Source organism: Natrix helvetica (genome assembly GCF_964273705.1).
Source record: "Natrix helvetica genome assembly, chromosome: Z".
Taxonomy (NCBI): Eukaryota; Metazoa; Chordata; class Lepidosauria; order Squamata; family Natricidae; genus Natrix; species Natrix helvetica.
This window is the reverse complement of record NC_138554.1, coordinates 56300290-56321877: the sequence shown is the minus strand read 5'-3', so window position 1 is coordinate 56321877 and position 21588 is coordinate 56300290. Positions and strand designations below refer to the sequence as shown.

Sequence of the window (21588 nt, the reverse complement as noted above, 5' to 3'; positions counted from 1 at the left end):
TCTGAAGCTTTCTAGGCGTTTTCAACTACAACGTCTCATGAACTACAACGTGACCCAAGGGAAGAGATTCAAAAAGTTCTAGCCTAAGATTTATTTAACTTTGCTCTAAAGCAAACTGGTTTTTTTTCTGGGCATACTAAAGTTCTTTTTAGAAAATTACGATGCAAAAAACAAAAGATGGCACGCAGTAGATACATTTAAAATTAATATTAAGTACATTTATTACTGCCCATATATTCAATAAATTTCCACTGTTTGCATTAAAAATTATAACAAAAAGAGCTCTTAAAAACTCTACTCAATGGTTCTTGGGTGTGCATAAATCCTTATGACGTTTTATTTATTCAGTTTCTATATCCTGTTACGGAATTCTGCTGTCTGTTGTAAATAATTATGCCAGAATGTTGCATCCCCACAATAAGAACAACTTAATCAGAGAAGTGATGAGTCCCACAGGTCAGTCTATTCAAGCATAGAATAAAAAACTTTATATTTGAGATGCTTTCATCTTGATTATTTCACTTAACAAAAGATTAAATAATTTTATTTAAAACATACTTTCTAATATTGGTGGGGAACTGAGAATATCTAGTACATATGCCACCTGAGAAGGATCTTTCCATGTTTCATGATTTTTTTAATAATAAATGATTGCCTAATCAATGATTGGAGGATATTAGATGAAGCCATTACTTGCTAGAAGCACTTGGATAAATTATAAAGACCTGTCTCAAAAAAGCCAAAATTCTCCAGTGCGTTGCTTGGAGAGTCCAAGGAAGGGTTAACACAGCCTATCTGCCCAAGGACTGGGTTGATTTTTCCCCTGGTCACGCTTCCTTTGCCTCCTTAGTTCAGTTTTAAAAACTCAGTCCGCCCTAAAGATAGGCCTGTTAAGCCCCAGGCCCCTCTGCCTCTGACCTGCGAAGCTGGGCCGAAATCTCCTCTACCCAGACATGAGAGAGAGGAGTCTCTCTCTAATCAAGGGGATCAATCCCCTTCCTTCTGTGATAGAGATTCTTGTCAGGTTCCCCGGCAGCCTCTCTGGGTTACCCAGTCTCTCCTAGCTCTTCAGTAAGAGAGGAGTTGGAACCATTCAGCCCTGGGACACAATATCTTCCTTGGACTCTCCAAGCAGCGCACTGGAGAATGACCATTGGCTTACCTGAACGGTCATTCTCGGGACGCTATGGGAGAGTCCAAGACCCACCCAGGGTAGATGAAAGGACCAAAACTGTTCCGGGTACTTGGGAGCCTATGGGCGTCCTTGGTTTGGTTTGGTTTGGTTTATTTGGATGTATATGCTGCCCTTCTCCAAAAGGACTCAGGGTGGCGTACAACATTAAAAAACACACATTTCAAACGTTAAAAAAAGATTAAATCCATTTCCAAAAAAAAAAAAAAACGATTTTTTTTTAAAAAAACAATACATTTAAAAGAAATTAAAATTAACAGGCCAGGCCGGCTTGCTGGAAAAGCCAACTTTTTAGGGCGCGTCGGAAGGACCAGAGGTCAGGGATTATGTGGAGCTCCGGGGGCAGCTCATTCCAGAGGGAAGGCACTCTCACAGAGAAGGCTCTCCCCCTGGGGGTCACCAGCCGACACTGCCTGGCCGACGGCACCCTGAGGAGGCCAACTCTGTGGGATCGTACTGGACGGTGGGAGGCTACTGGTGGCAGTAGGTGGTCTCACAGGTACCCTGGGCCTAAGCCATGGAGCGCTTTAAAGGTCATAATTAACACCTTGAATTGCACCCGGAAAACAACCAGCAACCAGTGCAGGCCGCCTAAAAGGGGTGTAACATGGGAGCACCTAGGTACCCCCATGACAACCCGCGCGGCCGCATTCTGGACCAGCTGAAGCCTCCGGGTGCTCTTCAAGGGCAGCCCCATGTAGAGAGCATTGCAGAAGTCCAGGCAAGAAAGGACGAGGGCATGAGTGACGGTGCACAGAGCATCCCGATCCAGGAAGGGGCGCAACTGATGTACCAGGTGAACCTGGTAAAAGGCCCCCCTGGTCACGGCCGTCAGGTGTTCTTCTAAACTAAGCCGCGTATCCAGGAGGACTCCCAGATTGCGAGCCTTCTCTGAGGGGGCTAAAATTTCTCCCCCTATCGTCAAAGATGGAACAAGATGTACAAATCGGGATGACGGAAACCACAGCCACTCAGTCTTGGAGGGATTGAGCTTGAGCCTGTTCCTCCCCATCCAGATCCGCACAGCCTCCAGGCATCGGGACATCATGTCGAGGGCATTGTTTGGGTGGTTTGGGGTAGAGATGAAAAGTTGGGTATTATCAGCATATTGATGATACCGTACCCCAAAACCACGGATGATCTCGCCCAGCGGTTTCATGTATATGTTGAACAGGAGGGGTGAGAGAACCGACCCCTGGGGCACCCCACAAGTGACGCACCTGGGGGTCGATCTCTGCCCTCCAGTCAACAAACTGCGACCTTCAACGGACATGACTTCGTTTTTAAAACTGAACAAAGGAGGCGTGACCAGGGGAAAAATCAACTCAGTCCTTGGGCAGATAGGCTGTGTTAACCCTTCCTTGGACTCTCCCGCAGCGCCCCGAAAACGACCGTTCAGATAAGCCAACAGTCATTTTGCTTGCTTTCTATTTGAGATACAGTTTTTCATAAATAGATTGGATTCATATATCACAGCCATAAGATGCTTTGATTTTAACTAAAGATGTTGCACATACTTAGTTTCTGTATTTCAAGAATTGTGCTTTATAATATAATGTATTGTTTAGCCAGTAAACTATGACAAACGAACCATGGCTAAACATTGTAATACGATTGTTTTAAAATGTATTTGTGAATATTGAAACTTGAAAAAGAAGCAATCTTACAATATTATATTTGATTTTCCAATGAATATGCCAATTTGTTACAGTGTTGGATTACAAACCCAGAGGTCTAGTTCTTGACCTCTTTAGGCAAGAAAGTCAGCTGGGAGACTGGACTAATCATTCTCTCCCAGCTCAATTTACCTCACTACATTATTAGTGTAGGAAAAATAGGAAGTATAATAAATGTATAGTATCATAATACACATGTGTGTATATATTCATTTATCCATATATATAAATTTTCTTAGGCAATATACAGAAAATGCAACCCTTCCAGAAAAATCCCCTATCCTGAAAGGTATGGTATTTTGTTGTGTTCATTCATGTAACATTAAAATGCATATTTGCAAATGATAAATTTATCATTTCAATTAATATATGTCATATAGTCTATGTTTGAAAATAAACCTGAAGACTCTGGATTTGTTTTTGAATAAATTGATCTTAGATAGGATAGCTTCTTTATCTGGCGAAATTTGCTTCTGATTCAGGTAACACTTAAAATTGTTGTTTTAAAATAGTCGAGTTTAATGACTAATATGCGGTAATTCCATTCAGAATTAAAATTTTAATAGTTAAACGTTTTCTAAATGTATACAGTTTAATAAGTTAGTTATAGTTGTTTTTGCTTTTCATAATTGCAGAAGAAACTATTTTCCTTCCAAGAAAAAAAACCTGGTAAGTGAAATTCTTTTTTCTCCCAGGAACTTTATTACTATCCTTTCATGGCAACTTACAATAAGTTTAAAATAACCATAAACATAAATAATAGTATACAGCATTACAGAGCCTTTGTGAAATGATTGTGAAATTTTCCCATAGACCAGGCATGTCCAAAGTGCAGCCCGGGGGCCAAATGTGGCCCTTTTTCAAATTTCAAGCGGCCCGCAGCCTCTTCTCCCCACTGGAGTTATTTGTTTAGTCTTTCATAAAATACCGTATTTTTCAAAGTATAAAGATGCATCTTTTTCCCCTCAAAAAAGGGGCTAAAAATCTGGGTGCACTTTATACACTGAATACAGCATTTTTTGCCTCCCAAAACTCTGCCCCCTTCACCAAAATGGCTCTGCATAGCCTTTAGGAGGTTTTCAGAGTGATCCTGGGGGTGTGGAGGGCATAAATGAGCAAAAAACGGGCCATTTTTTTCTCAACTTTGCCCCCCCTAGCCCCCAGGAGCACTCTAGAAGCCTCTTAAAGGCCCATTTTTGTGAAAAATGGGCCATTTTGGGGAGTGCAAAAACTTTTTTTTTAATTTGACTCTTCAAAATCTTGGTGCGTCTTATACTCTGAAAAATATGGTAGTTAATTCGCATTTAATGTTAAGGGTTCAAAGAATGTCAGGCTGAATGATCGGCCCCACACATTTTCACATCAACAAATCTGGCCCTCCTTGCAAAACGTTTGGACACCCCTGCCATAGACCATCAGGAATTTATTGCATTTGCTGGATCAACTGAAGTTCATAAACATTTTTGTTACATAATTTCTTGCTTTAGGATATCTGTCTACTGTAGGAGAAAACATTCCTAGATGCTATCCCAAATGCTTAACGTGCAGTTGTAAACAATGTGTGAATATTTGGTTGTAAGATTATCATGTTCTAAAATAACACGATATCTTCTTGCAGTTTTCTCCCTTTTTAAAGTAGTACCAGTTCAAAATAAAACGTGAGTCGTGCCTAACTATAAGACATGCTTTCCTGTTTAAATGTGTTTTGCATGTTGCCATAGCTAGGCCATGTCAAACACATCTACTATAAATGCAGTTGTCATTCCTTTGGCATAGGCGGGTGTTTGCAACCCGCGGCTCTGGATTTGCATGCGGCTCTATGGGCCCCTGTCTGTGGCTCCCTGCCAAACTGGATCCCACCACTGGCTGGCCCTCGCCCTTACCTTCCCACTCACTGGGGTGTATGTGTGTCATGAATGACTGCGAGTTGCCATGCCCATTCAGGTTTTGTGGCTCCCGGTGTTTTCGTTTCTGTGGGAAGCGGGTCCAAATTTGAGTATTTAAGGTTGCAGACCCCTGGTCTACTACAACTATGGCCTAAGTACATAAGCTTAATTTCTAAAGTAAAATATCTGCACTGCACAAGATATTTTTAATTAATTAAAAAACTACTTTGCACTAAGGAGGAGTTCCACACTGGAGGTAGCTGCTGGATTGATGGTATGCTCCACCTCCCAACCTTGCTCTCTGCTGTCAACCCATTCATCTTTTGGATGTATTGTGTTCCTTTTTCATTGTTTATTTTATGGATTCTATTTTACTTCTGGTTTATGTTCCTTTCTTATCCTCCTATTTTATTTCTGTTTATCCTCCTTCCATTTTCTTCCTTTTTATTATTGCAATGCCTAAAGTAGCCCTGTGTAGGTGGCAAATAAATTTAACAATTAAATAAATAAATGTAAACAAAAGCTTATTCATTCAAGCTTGTTTATTGACAATTGAATAGATAGGGTTCTGAAGCATTGTTTTAGATCTCTGTATCCTTGAATTTTTGTTCAGTAAATAAAACCATATTTTTTGTTGAAATCAATATGCAAATTAAAAATAATACTGCAAATTTAAACTTTTACCACATTTTGCTTAAAATTAGGGATAAATCTGCAGTTCTTCAGGCACTTGCATTAACTGTAAACAGGGTAAGTACTACAAAGCGGTATTGTGTTACTAGTTCTTTTTTGATATGAAATGCCCTAGAGATTGCAAAATATATTTTTAGCTGTATCATATGTTGCCTTTGATATTATTTCATGTTACATGTATTCCTGTATATGAAGGGGTGGGGAAATGATATTTCAGCTAAATTAAGTTTCAAACGTAATACTGTGTTTGTTGTTGAAAAAAGCTAATTTTTTTCTTCCGTTATAAACAGTAGCATAAAGATGTTGTTTACAAATTGTTAATTTTTGATAGCTGCAGTTTCCTTCTGAGAAAAATCTGCCTGAATGTTTTACAGAAAGTTAATTCGTATTGCTGATTATCCTAAAACACTTGTTTGTCTCTCTTATCAAGGCTTCTTTTACAAATATACAATAATAGTAAGAGTACAGTCATGAGTTTTTCTTAATAAAAGAGCTTTCCAATATTAAATTATTTGATAATTTTTAAAAAAGAATTTTATTGGTTTTTAAGCATTTATGGGGAAAGGTAAAAGGGTACATAGAAAAATTTGGCAGCTCCTGTGCTAGTGGTAGAAATCCAAATCTCACAATTTTTACAATGTTAAAAAATATGTATAAAAGATAAGCATAAACAGAGTCTTGTTCTACATTATATCAACCATGTATTCAATCATCTCTTTCTTTGTCACTTTCTAGTATATCAACAATTACCATAGTATTTCAAATACATTTATTTTTGTGACCTGAGCCTTTTCGATATTGCTTCCTCCTCCCTGTCCCCAGATGGAGCCACAACCCCCCTCCCTCCTTCATATCTTGTACATTACTACCTTTTTCACGACCTCCCCTATTTTCATCCTCTAGGAGAGAAATATATTTTTAATGAAGGCTTCTGCCTCCTCCACTGTATTAATTCTAATTCTATTTCCCTCCCAAAAAAATCAACATTCCCTCTGGCAAACCAAATCTAAACCAAACTCCTTTATTGTATAATTTCTTTGATAAGGAGGAATACTTCCTCCTTTTTTCCCTTATTTTTTTCGGAATTTGCTTAAGAATGGTAATTTCTTTATATTTTAATGGTCCCTCCCTTTGGGCCCCTAGCACCTCATCCCTCGTGGTACTCCTAAGAAACTTAACATGTACCTCCCTTGGAACATTGTGTGTTCTAGCATATGCTGAATTAATCCTATAGACCAGATCCAGATCCCACCACAACTGTTCTTTATTTCTCCTAATATATTCTGCTAAAATTGTACTCATAATATCCTTAAGATCTTCATTTTCTGTCTCTGGTAGATTCTGGAATCTGAGAAAAAAGAACATTGTTTCAAGTTCTATTTTTGCCATAAAATTTTCCAATTCTAGATTTCTTTTCTGGACTGCCTTAAGCTCCTCCCCCAATCCAGCTGCCTCCTCCTCCAACACCCCAATTCTTTCGTTTGCTTTCTGTTATATGATGTTGTACACCTCTGAGTTCATCTTTGAGATCTGTCACCTCTTTTTTCAGCTCATTTTGACCCCTCATAATTTCCTGAAACATTTGGATAACAGATAGTTCTTTTGAGCTCTCTCCAGTCCCTTCTTGTTGTAACAATGAAGTAATTTTCATCTGCTGCATGCTTGGACTGGAGGTGGCAGAAGCAGGAGCCGAGAATGACTTGCCCGTTGGTGGTTTTTTGGGCCCCGTTTATCTACGTTCAGAGATAAGTCTTTTACAAAGAGAAGGCGTCAGTGGAGCGCGCAGCTGTGCCGGTCCAAGGTAGCAGGCAAATCCAAAAGTGAAAAGTTAGTTCTCCTTCACAGTTCCAAGGCACGGAGGTACATCAGAAAAGGGAAAAGTCAAATAATCAAAATTAATCAGGGAGACCACGTAACAGGAGAAGTCCAGAGCACCTTCAAAGGGGGTATTAAGACAATACCAGAGATTTTTTTTTCAAAGGTAGTTTCAAAAGGCAGGCTTCATTTATAAGTACAAAGACGAAGACGGAGGGGCGCCATCTTGGCTCCTCCTTTCGCAGGAAGAAGAACAAGGATTTCCATAAAGTTTTTTCCTTTTAAGAAAACAGCTCAGCAATCACCTCTTGCAGCTGTGATATCAATTTTTCTCACATAATTAGTACAAGTGGCAAGTCAGCCTTTATTCTCTCTCCATTCCGATATAGAGAGAGATAGTTCAAATGCCGCTTTGTCCGAGGGGGGGTAAAGAGAAAGAAACACCCCCCTCTAATCTTCCAGTTTCAAATAGATTGAACAGAAACTTACAGTAGTCTGCTGCTTATCCGTTAACGATGATTAAGGAGATTAGGATGGATCTCTCCCCACCGGCATTTCAGCCGCTCTTCTTTCGATTAACTCCTTCCTCCCGGAGCCCAACGGGCAGACAGCCAGAAGCTGTTTCATGCCCCCCTCTGCTTGCCGGCTCCTGGGGCGCGGCTGGAAACACCCCCGCCGGCTGCCGCCGAATCTGGGGGGTTCCAGCAAGCCGCCCTGCAGCAGGAGACCCCTTCAGGGGCCCCTGTGCTCCTGAAAGGAGCCCACCGGGGAGACGAGCAGCGGACAACACGTCTGTCACCTGCAGGAACCGAAAGTGATCTGATTATTTGATAAATTTAATATCAGTACAGCAGAAAGATGAATTTACTGTTCATTTGAGCAGAATCTATACATTAAATGCGTTTTCTTCCTCCTCATAGGATATTACAGCTGTTCCCTATACATTTCAAGATGATCCTTATCTTATCCCTAGAAATTCTTCAGAACATGTAAGTGACTCTTCTGAAACTATTTGCCAGAAGCAAACTAAACAATGGTTTACTTCTCAATCGTTGCTATTTGTACATATGGAAGAGTATAAACTTCCATTATTTCTAGTATACTTTTGGCATTCTAAATTCCCTTATTTACACACCGATAACCTACTAATTGAGGTGCAGTTGGAAGAAGAAAAGTTACATCTATCCCTCCCATTATGTCGTATGCAGAGCTGCTTACTAAATGTCACATATTAAAAACACAAGAAAATAATAATAAAAAAATTAGATGTTTAGTAGACGACCTTACTTAATGTTAATAAGGAAAATGTATTTGCTTATAGGGGTTACATGTAGTCCTCTATTTGGGATTACGATGTAGCCTGGAATTTGGTTGTAAATTGTTGCGGTCATAAATTATCATGTGATCAGTCTGAATTTTATGACCAATTTTATGACAATTGTAAAGTGAGTCAACATGTTTATTAAGCAACTTACGTTGAAGCATATGGTTGTTAACCAAACTAAGGTTATCTCATAGACATCTTTTTGCTTTTTAAAGTTCATTGTAAACTGATCATAAGGCAAGTTCTTTACTTCCTTAATTGAAAGTACTCCTGCCAATGAACAACATTGGGAAAATGGGACTTATACTTGTACTTATGATTGTTGTAGCATCCTCATGGCCATGTGATCATAATTCGGGTGCTTGGCAAATGGCATATATTTATTGTGGTTGTAGCATTGCAGGGTTACATGATCACCATTTGCTATCTTCCTAGCCATCTTCCAACAAGCAAAATCAGTGTGGGAAGCTGGATTCCATTAATGACTGCATGATTAACTCAACTACAGTGATTTTCTTAATCGTGCCAAAAAAAGATGGCAATATCGGTGCATCCCACATAGCAAATGAGGTCAGACAAAAATTCTGATTCCAATGTGCTTGTAAGTCAACGATTACTTGTATGATGAATAGGATGCGTTATATATTATTTCCCCCCCAAAGTAATACAGGTATATTCTTTTCACAGAATTTCTTTTCCACATCAAAAGCATCAGGACAAAATGCAGCCAAATTTGTTATTAATACACATCCTGAACTTTTTGAGAAAGACTATGCTGAACCTCACATTCAGGTAATCTTTGCACTATTTATGTAATACTTAATTCACATTTATTATATACAGTGATAGATTTCATATGCACTGAACAACATTACTTCCTCAATTAATCCACTGCTTGAATACTATACACTTAAATAATTTAATTTGAATGAGATTCATAATTTCTTTGCTTTGGCACAATCCTTTGTTCTATACCATGATAAAGGTACAGCTGTGTGAAAAAGTCCTGAACACTTTCAGTTTTAAGCGGTATTTTTACATGTTTAATCAACTTTTCACTCAGAAACCACACAAAATTAGTACTTTGATGAAAATTTCTATAGTCGGATTGAGATACATAATTTTTATTAATATAACCAAAGTTTTTTAAGGTTTTGAGTGAGTTCATGTGGTAAAACAAACACAATTTGAATTTTTGAGAATGTTAGGATCGAAAGTAGCCAATCAGGGAGCTTTGGCTGACCAATCAAAATGCACAGATGCTAAATCTATAAACCAATCAATGTTGTCATACACTATAACTATAAATAGGCATGAAAAGCATCGAGAAATTTAATTTAGCTCTGGCTGCAGGCAAGGATGAAGGCCTTTGCTTTCACCAGTACTAAGCAGCGGCATCGCATCATTGTGCTTCATGAAGAGGGTTACTATTGTACAGAAATAGCCAAGAGAGTGAAATGCCATCGCACCACAGTGAGCAGAGTGGTTGAAAAACATCAAATAACTGGTTCAGCTGATGACAGGCTCTGCTCTGGAAGATCAAGAAAGTCAACAAAACAGCAAGATAAGGCTCTAACGCATTTCGATGGCTGACATGAAGCTCACCTCACCTCAGATTACAAGAATTTGGGCTGAAACATATGATGTAAAAGTGTGCACAAGCACAGTGCGTCGCAGACTGTTTGCCAGAGGACTCAAAGGCTGCAGGGCTCGAAGTAAACCTTTGCTCACAGACGTTTACTGCTCTCGTCTATATGCGTGCGCCAAGAAGTATGCCAAGTGGACCAACAAACAGTGGGCCAAGGTCATCTTCAGTGACGAGAGCAATTTCTACTTGACTGGGAATCAGTGCAATAAGTATGTCAGAAGATTTCCAATTTAGGCCATACTGCCTGAATCTATCTGTGAAGCATGGCATGGCAACTTGATGATCTGGGGCTGTATCATTGCTTCTGGTATTGGTCAGATACAAATCATGCAGGGAATCATGAATTCCAAGCAGTATGTTGAAGTCCTGGAAAAGACCATGCTTCCTTCAGCAACTTGTATGGAAGGACTCTTGCTTCCAGGATGACAATGCTCCTTGTCATCAAGCCGTCCATCCAGCAGTGGATGAAGAAGCATGGTGTTCGACTTCTGGATTGGCCAGCTCAGAGCCCAAATTTGAACCCAATTGAGAACTTGTGGGCCAAGATTGGTTACGAAATAAGCAAGAAGCATCCAAAGACTAAGCAGGAGCTGATTGACTCCATTATTGCAGTCTGGCACCACATTCTCACCAAAGATCACGTGCAAAGGTTTATACAGTCTATGCCGAAGCGATGCTGCCTGGTGATAAGCAATAATGGCTGGCCAATTTCATATTAGTAATCATATTTGGTTACCTAAATGGTCCTTTTCAGGGCCACAAACAATAAAAATGTTAACAAAATACTAGCATCAGCCTTAGTAATTGCAACACGTATGCCACAGTTAATCTGTTTTCATAATCATTGTAAGCCTGCATTGTAAGCATGCAAGAAAATTCACAATCCCCATCCAAACAGCACCAAATTGCAAAAAGCTTATACTTTTCACTTAAAAAATACCAGTATTTATTTAAATATAACAATACTTGCATAGCAGCATAAAATATCATAAAATCAATGGCCTATCCAAAAAATGTCGTAAAGCGTAAAGCGTGCAGGATTTTTTTACATAGCTGTACTTAAGATCCTCTTCTTTCTTTGCTACATATACATTATTGCTACATATATATTATTGCTTTGACATAGCATAATTTTATGTTGTGCTACCTATACACATTTATGTTTAAGAATGGATAACCTGACATATATGGTGAGACCTTCACTCAGGACATAGCAATATAGGGAGAGCAATAAGTCTCCCTAGAAATTCAGAAAGTAATAAAAAAATCACTAGTGGAAGAATCAAGGATAAGTTTTGAAGATCACTTTTACCACAGTCTTTTTCCTCTGTGTTAAATAGTTTAACTTGCTGGGTGTAGCTGCCACAATTAGCTATTTGCATATTTTAACTCTTCAGAGTGGAGGATATCTGCAATGATACTGGTTTTGACGGATTAGGGTGAAGCTTGACCCAGAAGGATCAGAAGCAAATAGCAAACAGTTACAATAACTGTTTCCAGTTGAAGTCCAAGTGGTTCTCTTGCCCCAAAGCATGATATTTTTAGTCTATTGTATCATGCAAGCAGGAGGAAGAGTCATAAGATTGAACCAGTGCATCTAATATATATAAGATAGCAAGAGAGCTAATCCTGCTTCACTGTTCTTATTATCAGAGTAAAGATCTGAATGTAGATTTCTACCTGAGTTTGGTTATGCATAGAATTATGTCATTGCTGCTCAAGGTATCATTTGATTTACTGGAATTTCCTCAGTGGTGGAGCACATTAAGATGCAGGTAACTGAGAGGGAGCCACTCAATAACAAAGTGGTTTAATATCAAATTTAGTAAATTTGTTTTTCAATGTATTCTTATTAGTTATATTTGAAATGGCGACATTTGATTTAATTTTCAGTATGACTGCATATTGGGGCATGACATTCCACTGGGAAGGGTTACGATAAAATTAGAACCATTATAGTGCATAGATATGCTTATGACTAAGACTTTTAGAAAACTGAGATTTTGCTTATACAACCTGTTTTCAAATATTCTAATTGTTTAAGGCAGAGAGCGTAAGTCCCAGGCCCAGTGAAGGGGTCTGTTCCTACAATTGTTGCTATTTTCAAGACATGCATATGATAAGAGATTTTAGAATGATAAAATAATTAGACATACCAGACTTATTACAGGTTGCTAAATTCCTAATGATAACCTTGTAGAACATTTGATCCTAATTGTATTGTGTTGTTCCCTTTAGAGTCTTATGCCAAAAAAGCCGGTGTTGCAACTTGACGAAGTGAATGAGGTTGCATTAAAAAATCTAATTCAGTTAAGAAAAGTAAACGCATCTGTGAATATGTATGATCAGCTTCTACAAGCAGGTACTAGCCTAAAACAACAGTTACAATAAACAGATTTGGGTGGATATCACCTGTTTTAAATTTGCAAAGATTTATCCTAGGAGATTTAGCTCATTCGTAAATGCTTATAAAATAATGATAGGTATTATATAATCAAAGCTATTTTGAAATCTTTATTCCGTTTTAATAATAGAAACAAATTCCATTGGTTTTGTTTTTTGAAGATTTATACTAAAGTATTTAAGGAACAGCAGAGTTATTGTAGCATGTGCAGTTATAAGCCATCATGTTTGTGGAAGGTACAAAATATTTAGGCTGACAGAATAGACAAGACAAAGCAATCCAGCTGGCCAATTTACATAATTTGATTTAATAAAAAAAAATCAGTTAATTAAATAAAATAATTTGAGTTATTTCATGTACATTTACACCCATATTACTATATACCTCAACTTTTCAAAATTCAGGCAGCTTATAACAAAACCATAACTTAAAACCTCAGAATATTTACTTATCAAATATAAAATCTATAATAAAACAAGAGAAACTGCAATTTATGTCAACCAGATTATCAGGTATATCATAAAATAATGTTTATTGCATTATCTTTGGTACACTAGTTTCGGGCCTGTTTAGTTTGGCCTTTATTTGCATTTATAATGTCTATTTTCAGAACAGAATGATCAGTCTTTCTAAGATAATTGTGTTACGGTGTTAATAGATGGCTAGAGTGTAAGACAAAACATAGGCCTATGCCTGCTCCACTGGCTCATTGTGTTGTGATTCACAAAACCTGTGACAAACGCTTGAGACCTAGTTGTCGAACTTTATTTTATTTTGAAAGTGTTTCAGCTAGCCTGTAATTTAGTTTTTTTCCTTGCACCTTCAGATAATTTTGCTTTTCTCCTGTGCACTGCTTGAAGTATCCAAGCATGGGTTAAATTCTGTCACACTGCCCAAGAACTGAATTGAAATTCTTGGCCACGCCTCCTGGTTTCCTGTAGCTTCAGTTTTTCAATTCAATCCAAAGCCCATCAGGACACATTTTACTATAGCTCCTTGAGAGATTTTTTTCCTCTTTTCCTATCGTATTTGGCTCCTTAGAGTGTTTTACTTTTACTTCCTTCTTTCCTAGTGTTTGAGTTGATTGATAGGTTGTATTTACCTCTCTGGTTTGAGCTGCTAGCCTTCAGCCCCCAGCGGCTTTATTGCCTTCTTTGGGGCTGCGCTTGTGCCGGGACTGTTTCTCTTCATTGGCGGGCTTGTCCGAGGCTTTGACGACCCATCCGGCTTCAGTGCGACCAGCAGCAAGGTTCCAAACTGCAGTAACTTTTCTGCCAGGCGTGGCCCTTTTGGGAAGGTCTCAGTTGGGCCGTATGGCTTACTAGGCATGGCCATTTTGCCCCACTTTTGGCAGCCATTTTGTTTGACTAATTCCTGGGCTTTTTAGCAGCTGAAGGTATCAAAGAGGAGGCCTCGGATCAGAGCAGCTTTCAGAGCCCTCGGTTGCTGACACTGTCCACATGCTGTGTGCCTGCCTGTGACCCACTAGACTTGTTCCAGCCCACATCAGGCAGCATTGTGACCAGCTGGCGCATGCTTGCCCTTTGGTGTGGTGATGAGTGGGGCTGCCATCCTTCCCCTCCCCCCCAATCTTGGACCGCCTTTCATCCTTGGGGGTTTTTCGGCTGCCAAATCAGGCAGCAATGGAAGTGAGGGCCATAATGGAAGCTCCAGAACCTGAAGGCCCAACCTCAGTGCAGTATAGGGCCTGCACCAGGAAGGCAGGCAGGGCTGCTAGGGATGCCCTTAAGGGGAACAGGCAGCAGCCCTATACCAGACAGGTGGCTGCAGGCCAGGCACCAGAGGGCCTTGGATCATCAATTTAGCAAGTCCCAAAGGCAGACTGTGGCTGTAGCTCAAGTTCATCAAGCTGAGTCCCCAGGGAGCCAGAGACCTGATCCATCTGAATCCCCTCTGTCTTCCTGCGGGGGAGATCAGCAAGGCTTGTCCCAGATAGATCCTTTGGGGACTCCAGGCCCCATTCTCTTTACCTTAGGGAGGGAGCAGATCTTTTTGGCTGTGATGTTACGGAAGACAGGGATTCCCCTTCTCCAGTGCTTCATAGGATCCCATCTTCTTCTGATGCCACCAGGGCAGGGGCCCCTCGCCCCCGGTGGAAGACCAGGGCCCATCCTTATCAGCAGAGATACGGGAGGTAATCGCCATGGTAATCTTCCAGGGCATCGCCCAGGGGATGAAAGAACGTGACAATAGGTCAGCCCAGGGGCATAGAAGCAGGTCCAGAGCACATGGTCGTGCTTCACCTCCTCCCTCAGTGGCTAGCGCTGGCTCTGTCTTGGAGGAGGAGGACCTGACATAACCTGACCTGTCTGCAGACGAAGGGTTGGTTCCAGACAAATCTGCCTTTGCTGAGTTGTTTAAACCCTCATTGTTCAAATATATTTTGCCTAAGGCGATTCCTCTGATCCCAGTGGGGGCTGTTTGATGAAAACATTCAGGCTTAGAACTTGGTCCCAGCACCTAAAGTTTTCAAGGATGTAGTGCAGCACCAGTGGGTGCAGCCGGGTACCTGGGCTACCCCAGGGGGCAATGACAAGGGACTTTATGCTGTTGACCCCAGCCTGGAGGATCTTCTCAAGCTTCCTGCGATAGATGCCCCAAAGCAGCGCTTACCTCCACCTGAGCTGTTGGAGGGCCTTAAGCCAGCGGAGAAAGCCTGCCACAAGACCCACCAGGCTGCGATGTGAGCTATCCTCAGGTGGTGCATTGTTACTCTACCTGGGAGCTTTCTGTTGTACTCAGAGCCCTTTCCAAGCCTCCGTTCGAACCTCTGACGACTTCATCCATCCAACATTTGTCGCTTAAGACATCCTCATCGCCATTACATTGGCTAGAAGAATTTTGGAGTTATCGGCCCTGTCTGTTAAGGAGGACTTGTGTCTGATTCATAGTGACAGAGTGGTCCTTCGAACGGATCCTTCATTTGTGCCAAAAAATAACTCGCTCTTCCACAGAGCTCAGGAGATAGTTCTGCCGGACTTTGGTCCCAAACCCAGTCATCCTCAGGAGCCCCGGTGGCATACCCTTGACGTATGCAGGGCACTGAAGAGATACATCAAGTGGACAGCTTCCTTCCGTTGTTCAGAGGCTCTCTTTATATCATTCCAACCAGCGACCACGGGACACAAGGTTTCCTCTTCCACCGTGGGGCACTGGCTGAAAGCTTGTATTTCGCTCGCCGATGAACATCAGGGCAGAGCGGCGCCACCTAGATTGACTGCGCACTCGACCAGAAGTGCAGCCACCATGGTGGCCTGGGTGACCGAGGCTTCAGTCAAGGATATCTGCAAGGCTGCGACCTGAACATAACCTTTGTTTGTCAGGCGTTATAAATTGGACAAATATGCCTCTGCAGATGTGGCCTTTGGAAGACGGGTCTTGCAGAGTATTCTTTCTAGTGACAATTGAGTTCAGGGTTCAAATTTGACCTGCTCTAGTGACATTTAGCTTGGGTATGTCCCATGCTTAGACACTCCAAGCAGTGCACAGGAGAATGACCATTGGCTTACATGAAGGGTCGTTCTCTGTGCACTGCGAGGAGTGTCCAACACCACCCTGGGGTACTAACTTCCAGACTAGACTGTTTTCTTATCCGTGGGAGAATTTGCATCCATATGAGTTCCTACAGGACCATGCCTTTATTGAAAAACTGAAGCTACAGGAAGCCAGGAGATGTGGCCAAGAATTTCAATCCAATCCTTGGGCAGTGTGACAGAATTTAACTCATGCTTGGACACTCCTTGCAGTGCACCGAGAACAACCCTTCAGATAAGCCAATGGTCATTTTTGTTCATTTGTTCGTTGCAATGGATAGCAAGGCTTTTCCCCCCACAACAGCAAAATGGACAGGTTTTTTACATATGAACTATTGATTCACTGCTAAAATACTGCAGAGCATTTAAAACTGTTTAAAGTAGCCGTCTTGGCAATGTTATTGGTTTGATAGTTGCTACATGGCAGTGCAACCACAAAATCATACTTCTTTCATGAAGTATAAGGTGGTAGACAGACTACGGTTTTAAATATTACAGACTTGCTTTTTTTATTGCATAGGTAGGTCTCAACATCAGTTCATTTAGTGACCGTTCAAAGTTACAACAGCAAGGGAAAAAGTGACAGGACCATTTTTCACACTTGTGACCATTACAGCATTATACCCCATGGTCACGTGAGCAACTGACTCATATTTATGACAGTCGCGGTGTCCTGGAGTCCTGTGATCACCTTTTGCAATCTTCTGTTGAGCAAAATAAATGGGAAGCCAGATTAACTTAATAACTGTTTTACTAACTTAACAACTGCAGTGATTCACTTAATAGTAAGAAAGTTCTGGTTGCAAAATTCACTTAAGAACTATCACTTAGTAACAGAAATTTTGGGCTCAATTGTGTTGGTAAATCAAGGACTATCTTTATTTCAGTCTATATATTTTTTATTTAACTTGTGATAGGGACAACAAATGGCAAAAATGGTTAAATAAAGTCCTTTAAGTATGTCTTTAATTTTCTTGCTAGGCTTTCTTTTAGTTAATCTCTTGGGGAACAATTATATCTACATACTATGAAGGATGATTACATGCATATTCTTCAGATTAAAATTTTGCATCGTTTTCTTATTCCACAAAGCTTTTCTTGTTGCAGGTAGTCCTTCACTTTCAACCACAATTAGGCCCAGAATTTCAGTTATTGAACAAAGCAGTCATTAAGTGATAAGCGACAGGACTGTTCCACTCAACAACTGCAATCCCACCTCTCCCCTTTGGAGGGGAAAACAATAGTAAATCCCACCTTATCCAAAGCCATGGTAATTGCGATTGGTCATTAAACAACCAATTGTAAATTGAGGATTACCTGTTCTGTTTGTTATGACATTTCAAGTTTAATAATTTATTAGTATGTTTATACATCAGTTAATTCCACTGCTATGATTTTTAGTTCATGTTTTTTGCATTTGCAGGAACAGGTATACCTCTGGAGACCTCGAACAGTCTTCTAGATCTTCTATGTTTTTATGGAGATAGAGAACCGGACCAGGAGAATGATAGCAGTTTAGAAAAACAAGTAAATAAAGATGGATGGTTTTTCGAATAAGGCTATACCTGCTATGTATAAAACACAAACAGTACTTTGGATATTTCTAATTGCTGTGAAAGGGAGCTGGGAGCCAGCCCTGTAGTCCTAGTTTTTCATAATAAGTCTAAATAGAGAACTATAAATAGTTAGTTGTTTGGTGGGACCTTGAACTTTGTGTAAAGATATTTTAAATGCCTAGTTTAAGAGAGAATTGTGTTAGGCATAGATATGCATGTGCTAGAAGGCTAACATTTGAAATTCTTATGCAGGAAGAAACTCCTCCAAGAAGGTACTTGGCAAGGAACTCTTCTAATCCCCAACAAATTACATGGAGGTATGAAATATACTAGCAGCAATGCCTTGTGGTACATTTGCATGTATTTAATTGGAAATCCAGGATTTTTCTTATATATTAAGTAGCCTATTCAAAAAAAATACATTAAACAAATAAATGCTATATAAAAAGTAGCTTAAAATAACCTCATCAGTCTTGCAAATATGAAAATATATTTCCTACCATCACCTTTATAGCCCAAGAAACTAAGGAGAATCCCTTCTGAGCCACTTGCTCCACTCACTATCCAGTTGCAGGACATTCCCTCTGTTATCTGATAGTTCCCTAGGCAGCATCTCTGTACCCTCTCTCTCAAGGTCTTTCCCATATCCCATATAGCCGTCCCAACCTTTCCACATTGTCAGTGTGGGTGGGTGGGTAGCAGGCACATGGAGCTTCATGTGTGAGTGAAGGGAGCTTGTGTTCATGTGTGAAGTTCCACTAGCTTGAGCAGAGAGTGCGAGTGGAGAGTGGAGGTTCATGCACATTTGCCCATCACTCGAATGGCCCGCTCCATTAGTGAGCTGCGGCCTGGGGGTTGGGATCTTTGCCATATACCATTACAGTTTGTGAGCATTGCAAATTTTTGGACAAGTTATGTAAAATAGATTCCCAACCAGCAGACTGCTACCCTGGCCACAGCCCATTGGGAACCAGGCTGCTGCAGCAACAGACAAGTGCACAAAGAATTTAGAAATTTAGGTTGCATGTGCAAAACCATTCCCCCCACTTTGCACAACTAAAAAAAGTTTGTGGATCCCTGATCGAAAAGATTTAATTATGGTTATTAGACTTCTATCCTGCCTTTGTTACTTTATCAGTAACTCAAGGCAATGAACATGCCTAATATTCCTTATTCCTCCTATTTTCCCCACAATTAATCCTGTGAAGTGGAATGGGCTATCAGAGTGACCAACCTAAAGTCATCCAGCCAGTTTTCATGCTTAAACTGGGATTAGAAGTCTCAAGGTCCTGGTTTCTAGACCAGCATCTTAAGCACTATACCAAATTGGCTTTATGTTAAATCCCAGAAGAAAAGTGATATACAAATATAGTAGTAAAAATAATCTTGCATGCTCTGGTGTACGAAAAAATGCAGGTACTAAATTAGATATTGTATATGTTACCTATGCAGTTTGTCAAACGTATGATGCATATTGCAGTACATATTCATCCACAAAAATTTTATATCTTGAAAAAAATAAACTGTGCCATGCTTAAAAATATAGCAAGTATGTAATAAGCAAATAGGCATGAACAGATCATAGTACATTTTATAACCACACGCTAGAGAACATTGTTATTGTCAGCTAGTATGTTATCTTTTCTAAATTCTAGGGAAAACAACAATGCTGAGAGAATATTTCACCTAATGCCAGAAAAAAATGCACACTCCTATTGTACAATGATCAGGGGAATGGTGAAGGTACAATTATAATCTTTAACACATTTGCTTCTCTTTTTTCCTTCAAGTCAATATATTGATATTTTATACATTTTTGTCATTACAGCATGGAGAGTGCGAAAAAGCTTTTGACATGTATGCTGATTTGGTGAATAAAAATCTTAAGGGTAAGCTCTGGATACTATTGCATTAAAATCTGCCAATACGAAAAGCTAGAAATAAGCTGTGCATACAGAATTGGTCCTTCTACAGTATAATTAATGTAATCTTTGCGAGTAGTTTTGTAACTTTGGTTTATATGAAAATGATAGATGCTATATTAAATAATAACACAGAGTTTGACAGTACTGATAGTCCTCACTTAATGACAATTCAAACAATTCTTTGAAGTTACGATAGGGCTGAGCAATGGTATTTAGGCTCAGTCCCCAAAGTTATGGATTACAGGGTGCATTTCAACACCACCCATCCTATTTCCCCCTTTCTCTGCCCTTTTGACCCCCAGCACTCCTGGCCCCTACCCTCCTGTGCTCCACCTCTGTTTTCCTCAAGACCTTGGGAAGAAGGCCTCATGTAGTCAGTAACTGCCTTGCAAAGGGCCAGGCTAGCCATGTCTTGTCGTTAGTGGTAACAAGGCACTGGCAACTAATGAATCTGCAAGGATTCCAGAAAGAACTAAGGTTTGTTCCTGAGGGTTTACTGCATGTCTTAGTTGCTGTTTGGAATGAGAGGATGGATGAGTATCCTACCCAATCTCCCTCCTGGGGATCCCATTGCTGTCTGAAGGAGCTGGGGAAAGTGAATGAGAGAAGAAATATCTAGAGGTCCACAAAGAATGAACTTCATCAACACAGGTCAATCTGGCCTAACTTGTGGCAAAAAGCAGCAAAGCAATACTACTTCACTGCCCTATTTCATCTTCAAATTGCCATTCATTAGCCTTGTTTCAGGTGACTCAAGATCTTTTAGGCAACTGTTTATCTTTAAGGCCAAGCAGAAGAAATTTCAGAGCATCTGTTAAACAAAATCAAGTTTATTCCAAGTTAGCTGCCAATCTAGGTGCAGGTCTGGTGGAGATGTCTGTGGAACAGCCTTACTCTGTTAACTGAACCTAGTTTGAACCTGTTGGACCTGAAAAAGCAGACAGGGTCCTTGTGACTATGAGTTTGGCCACCTGATATAGACCATGAATGAAGCAGTTTACCCGGACTCTTTGAGTGAGGATTCAGACCTGGAGATGGGAAGGAGACAGCATTGGTTTGGTTGATTTGAATAATCTCTGGGGAGAACAGGGTAGGAGTAGGGTATCCATCCTGGCTATGCTTGACCTCTCAATAGCTTTCATTAACATTGATCATAGTATCTTCGATACTATGAATCAGCTTTGGGGATTGAGAGTAGGCAGAAAGGTGAGCTTTTTCTGCTGAAACCCTCTGGAACAACAAGCTTCCTGAGGTGATGTTAGCCCCAACACTCATGGCCTTTCAGAAAGCCCTTAAAACCGTGATGGCGAACCTATGGCACGCGTGCCACAGGCGGCACGCAGAGCCATTTCTGAGGGCACGCGAGGCATTGCCCTGTCAGCTCCAGTGCGCATGCGCCCGCTGGCCAGCTGGTTTTCGATAGTTTTTTTTAATCTCCGGAGGATTCCCTGAAGCCTCCAAAGGGCGAAAAACAGCCCAATGCAAAGAGAGCTGCCGGAACGGGGAAAGACAAGCGGCAAGGAAAGAGGCTTCTTTCACTCCTGCTGGCTGTTCTGTTTCCCCCTCCCCCTGCTACTAAAAAGGATCCTGCCCGATCGCTGAGAGAGCTGCCAGCACGGGGGAGACAAGCGGCAAGGAAAGAGGCTTCTTTCCCACGTGCTGCCTGCTGTGTTCCCCCCTCCCCCCTGCTACTAAAAAGGATCCTGCCCGATCGCTTGAATCCACAGGGAGAGAGCTGCCAGCACGAGTGAAAGAAGCCTCTTTTCTTGCCGCTTGTCTTTCCCCCGTGCTGCCTGCTGTGTTCCCCCCTCCCCCCTGCTACTAAAAAGGATCCTGCCCGATCGCTTGAATCCACAGGGAGAGAGCTGCCAGCACGAGTGAAAGAAGCCTCTTTTCTTGCCGCTTGTCTTTCCCC

At 40.8% G+C, this 21588-nt stretch overlaps 1 protein-coding gene across 1 annotated transcript in view; it reads left to right on the top strand.

The window, feature by feature from the left end:
- PTCD3 (pentatricopeptide repeat domain 3) overlaps nucleotides 1-21588 on the top strand; it is a 41011-nt gene that overhangs the window by 387 nt on the left and 19036 nt on the right. The window contains exons 2-11 of the mRNA XM_081970075.1: nucleotides 3108-3157; nucleotides 3504-3537; nucleotides 5459-5504; nucleotides 8183-8251; nucleotides 9274-9378; nucleotides 12473-12596; nucleotides 17616-17719; nucleotides 18001-18065; nucleotides 19404-19491; nucleotides 19577-19637. Coding sequence (XP_081826201.1) covers nucleotides 3108-3157; nucleotides 3504-3537; nucleotides 5459-5504; nucleotides 8183-8251; nucleotides 9274-9378; nucleotides 12473-12596; nucleotides 17616-17719; nucleotides 18001-18065; nucleotides 19404-19491; nucleotides 19577-19637 — 746 coding nt within the window. The remainder of the gene's footprint in view (nucleotides 1-3107; nucleotides 3158-3503; nucleotides 3538-5458; nucleotides 5505-8182; nucleotides 8252-9273; nucleotides 9379-12472; nucleotides 12597-17615; nucleotides 17720-18000; nucleotides 18066-19403; nucleotides 19492-19576; nucleotides 19638-21588) is intronic.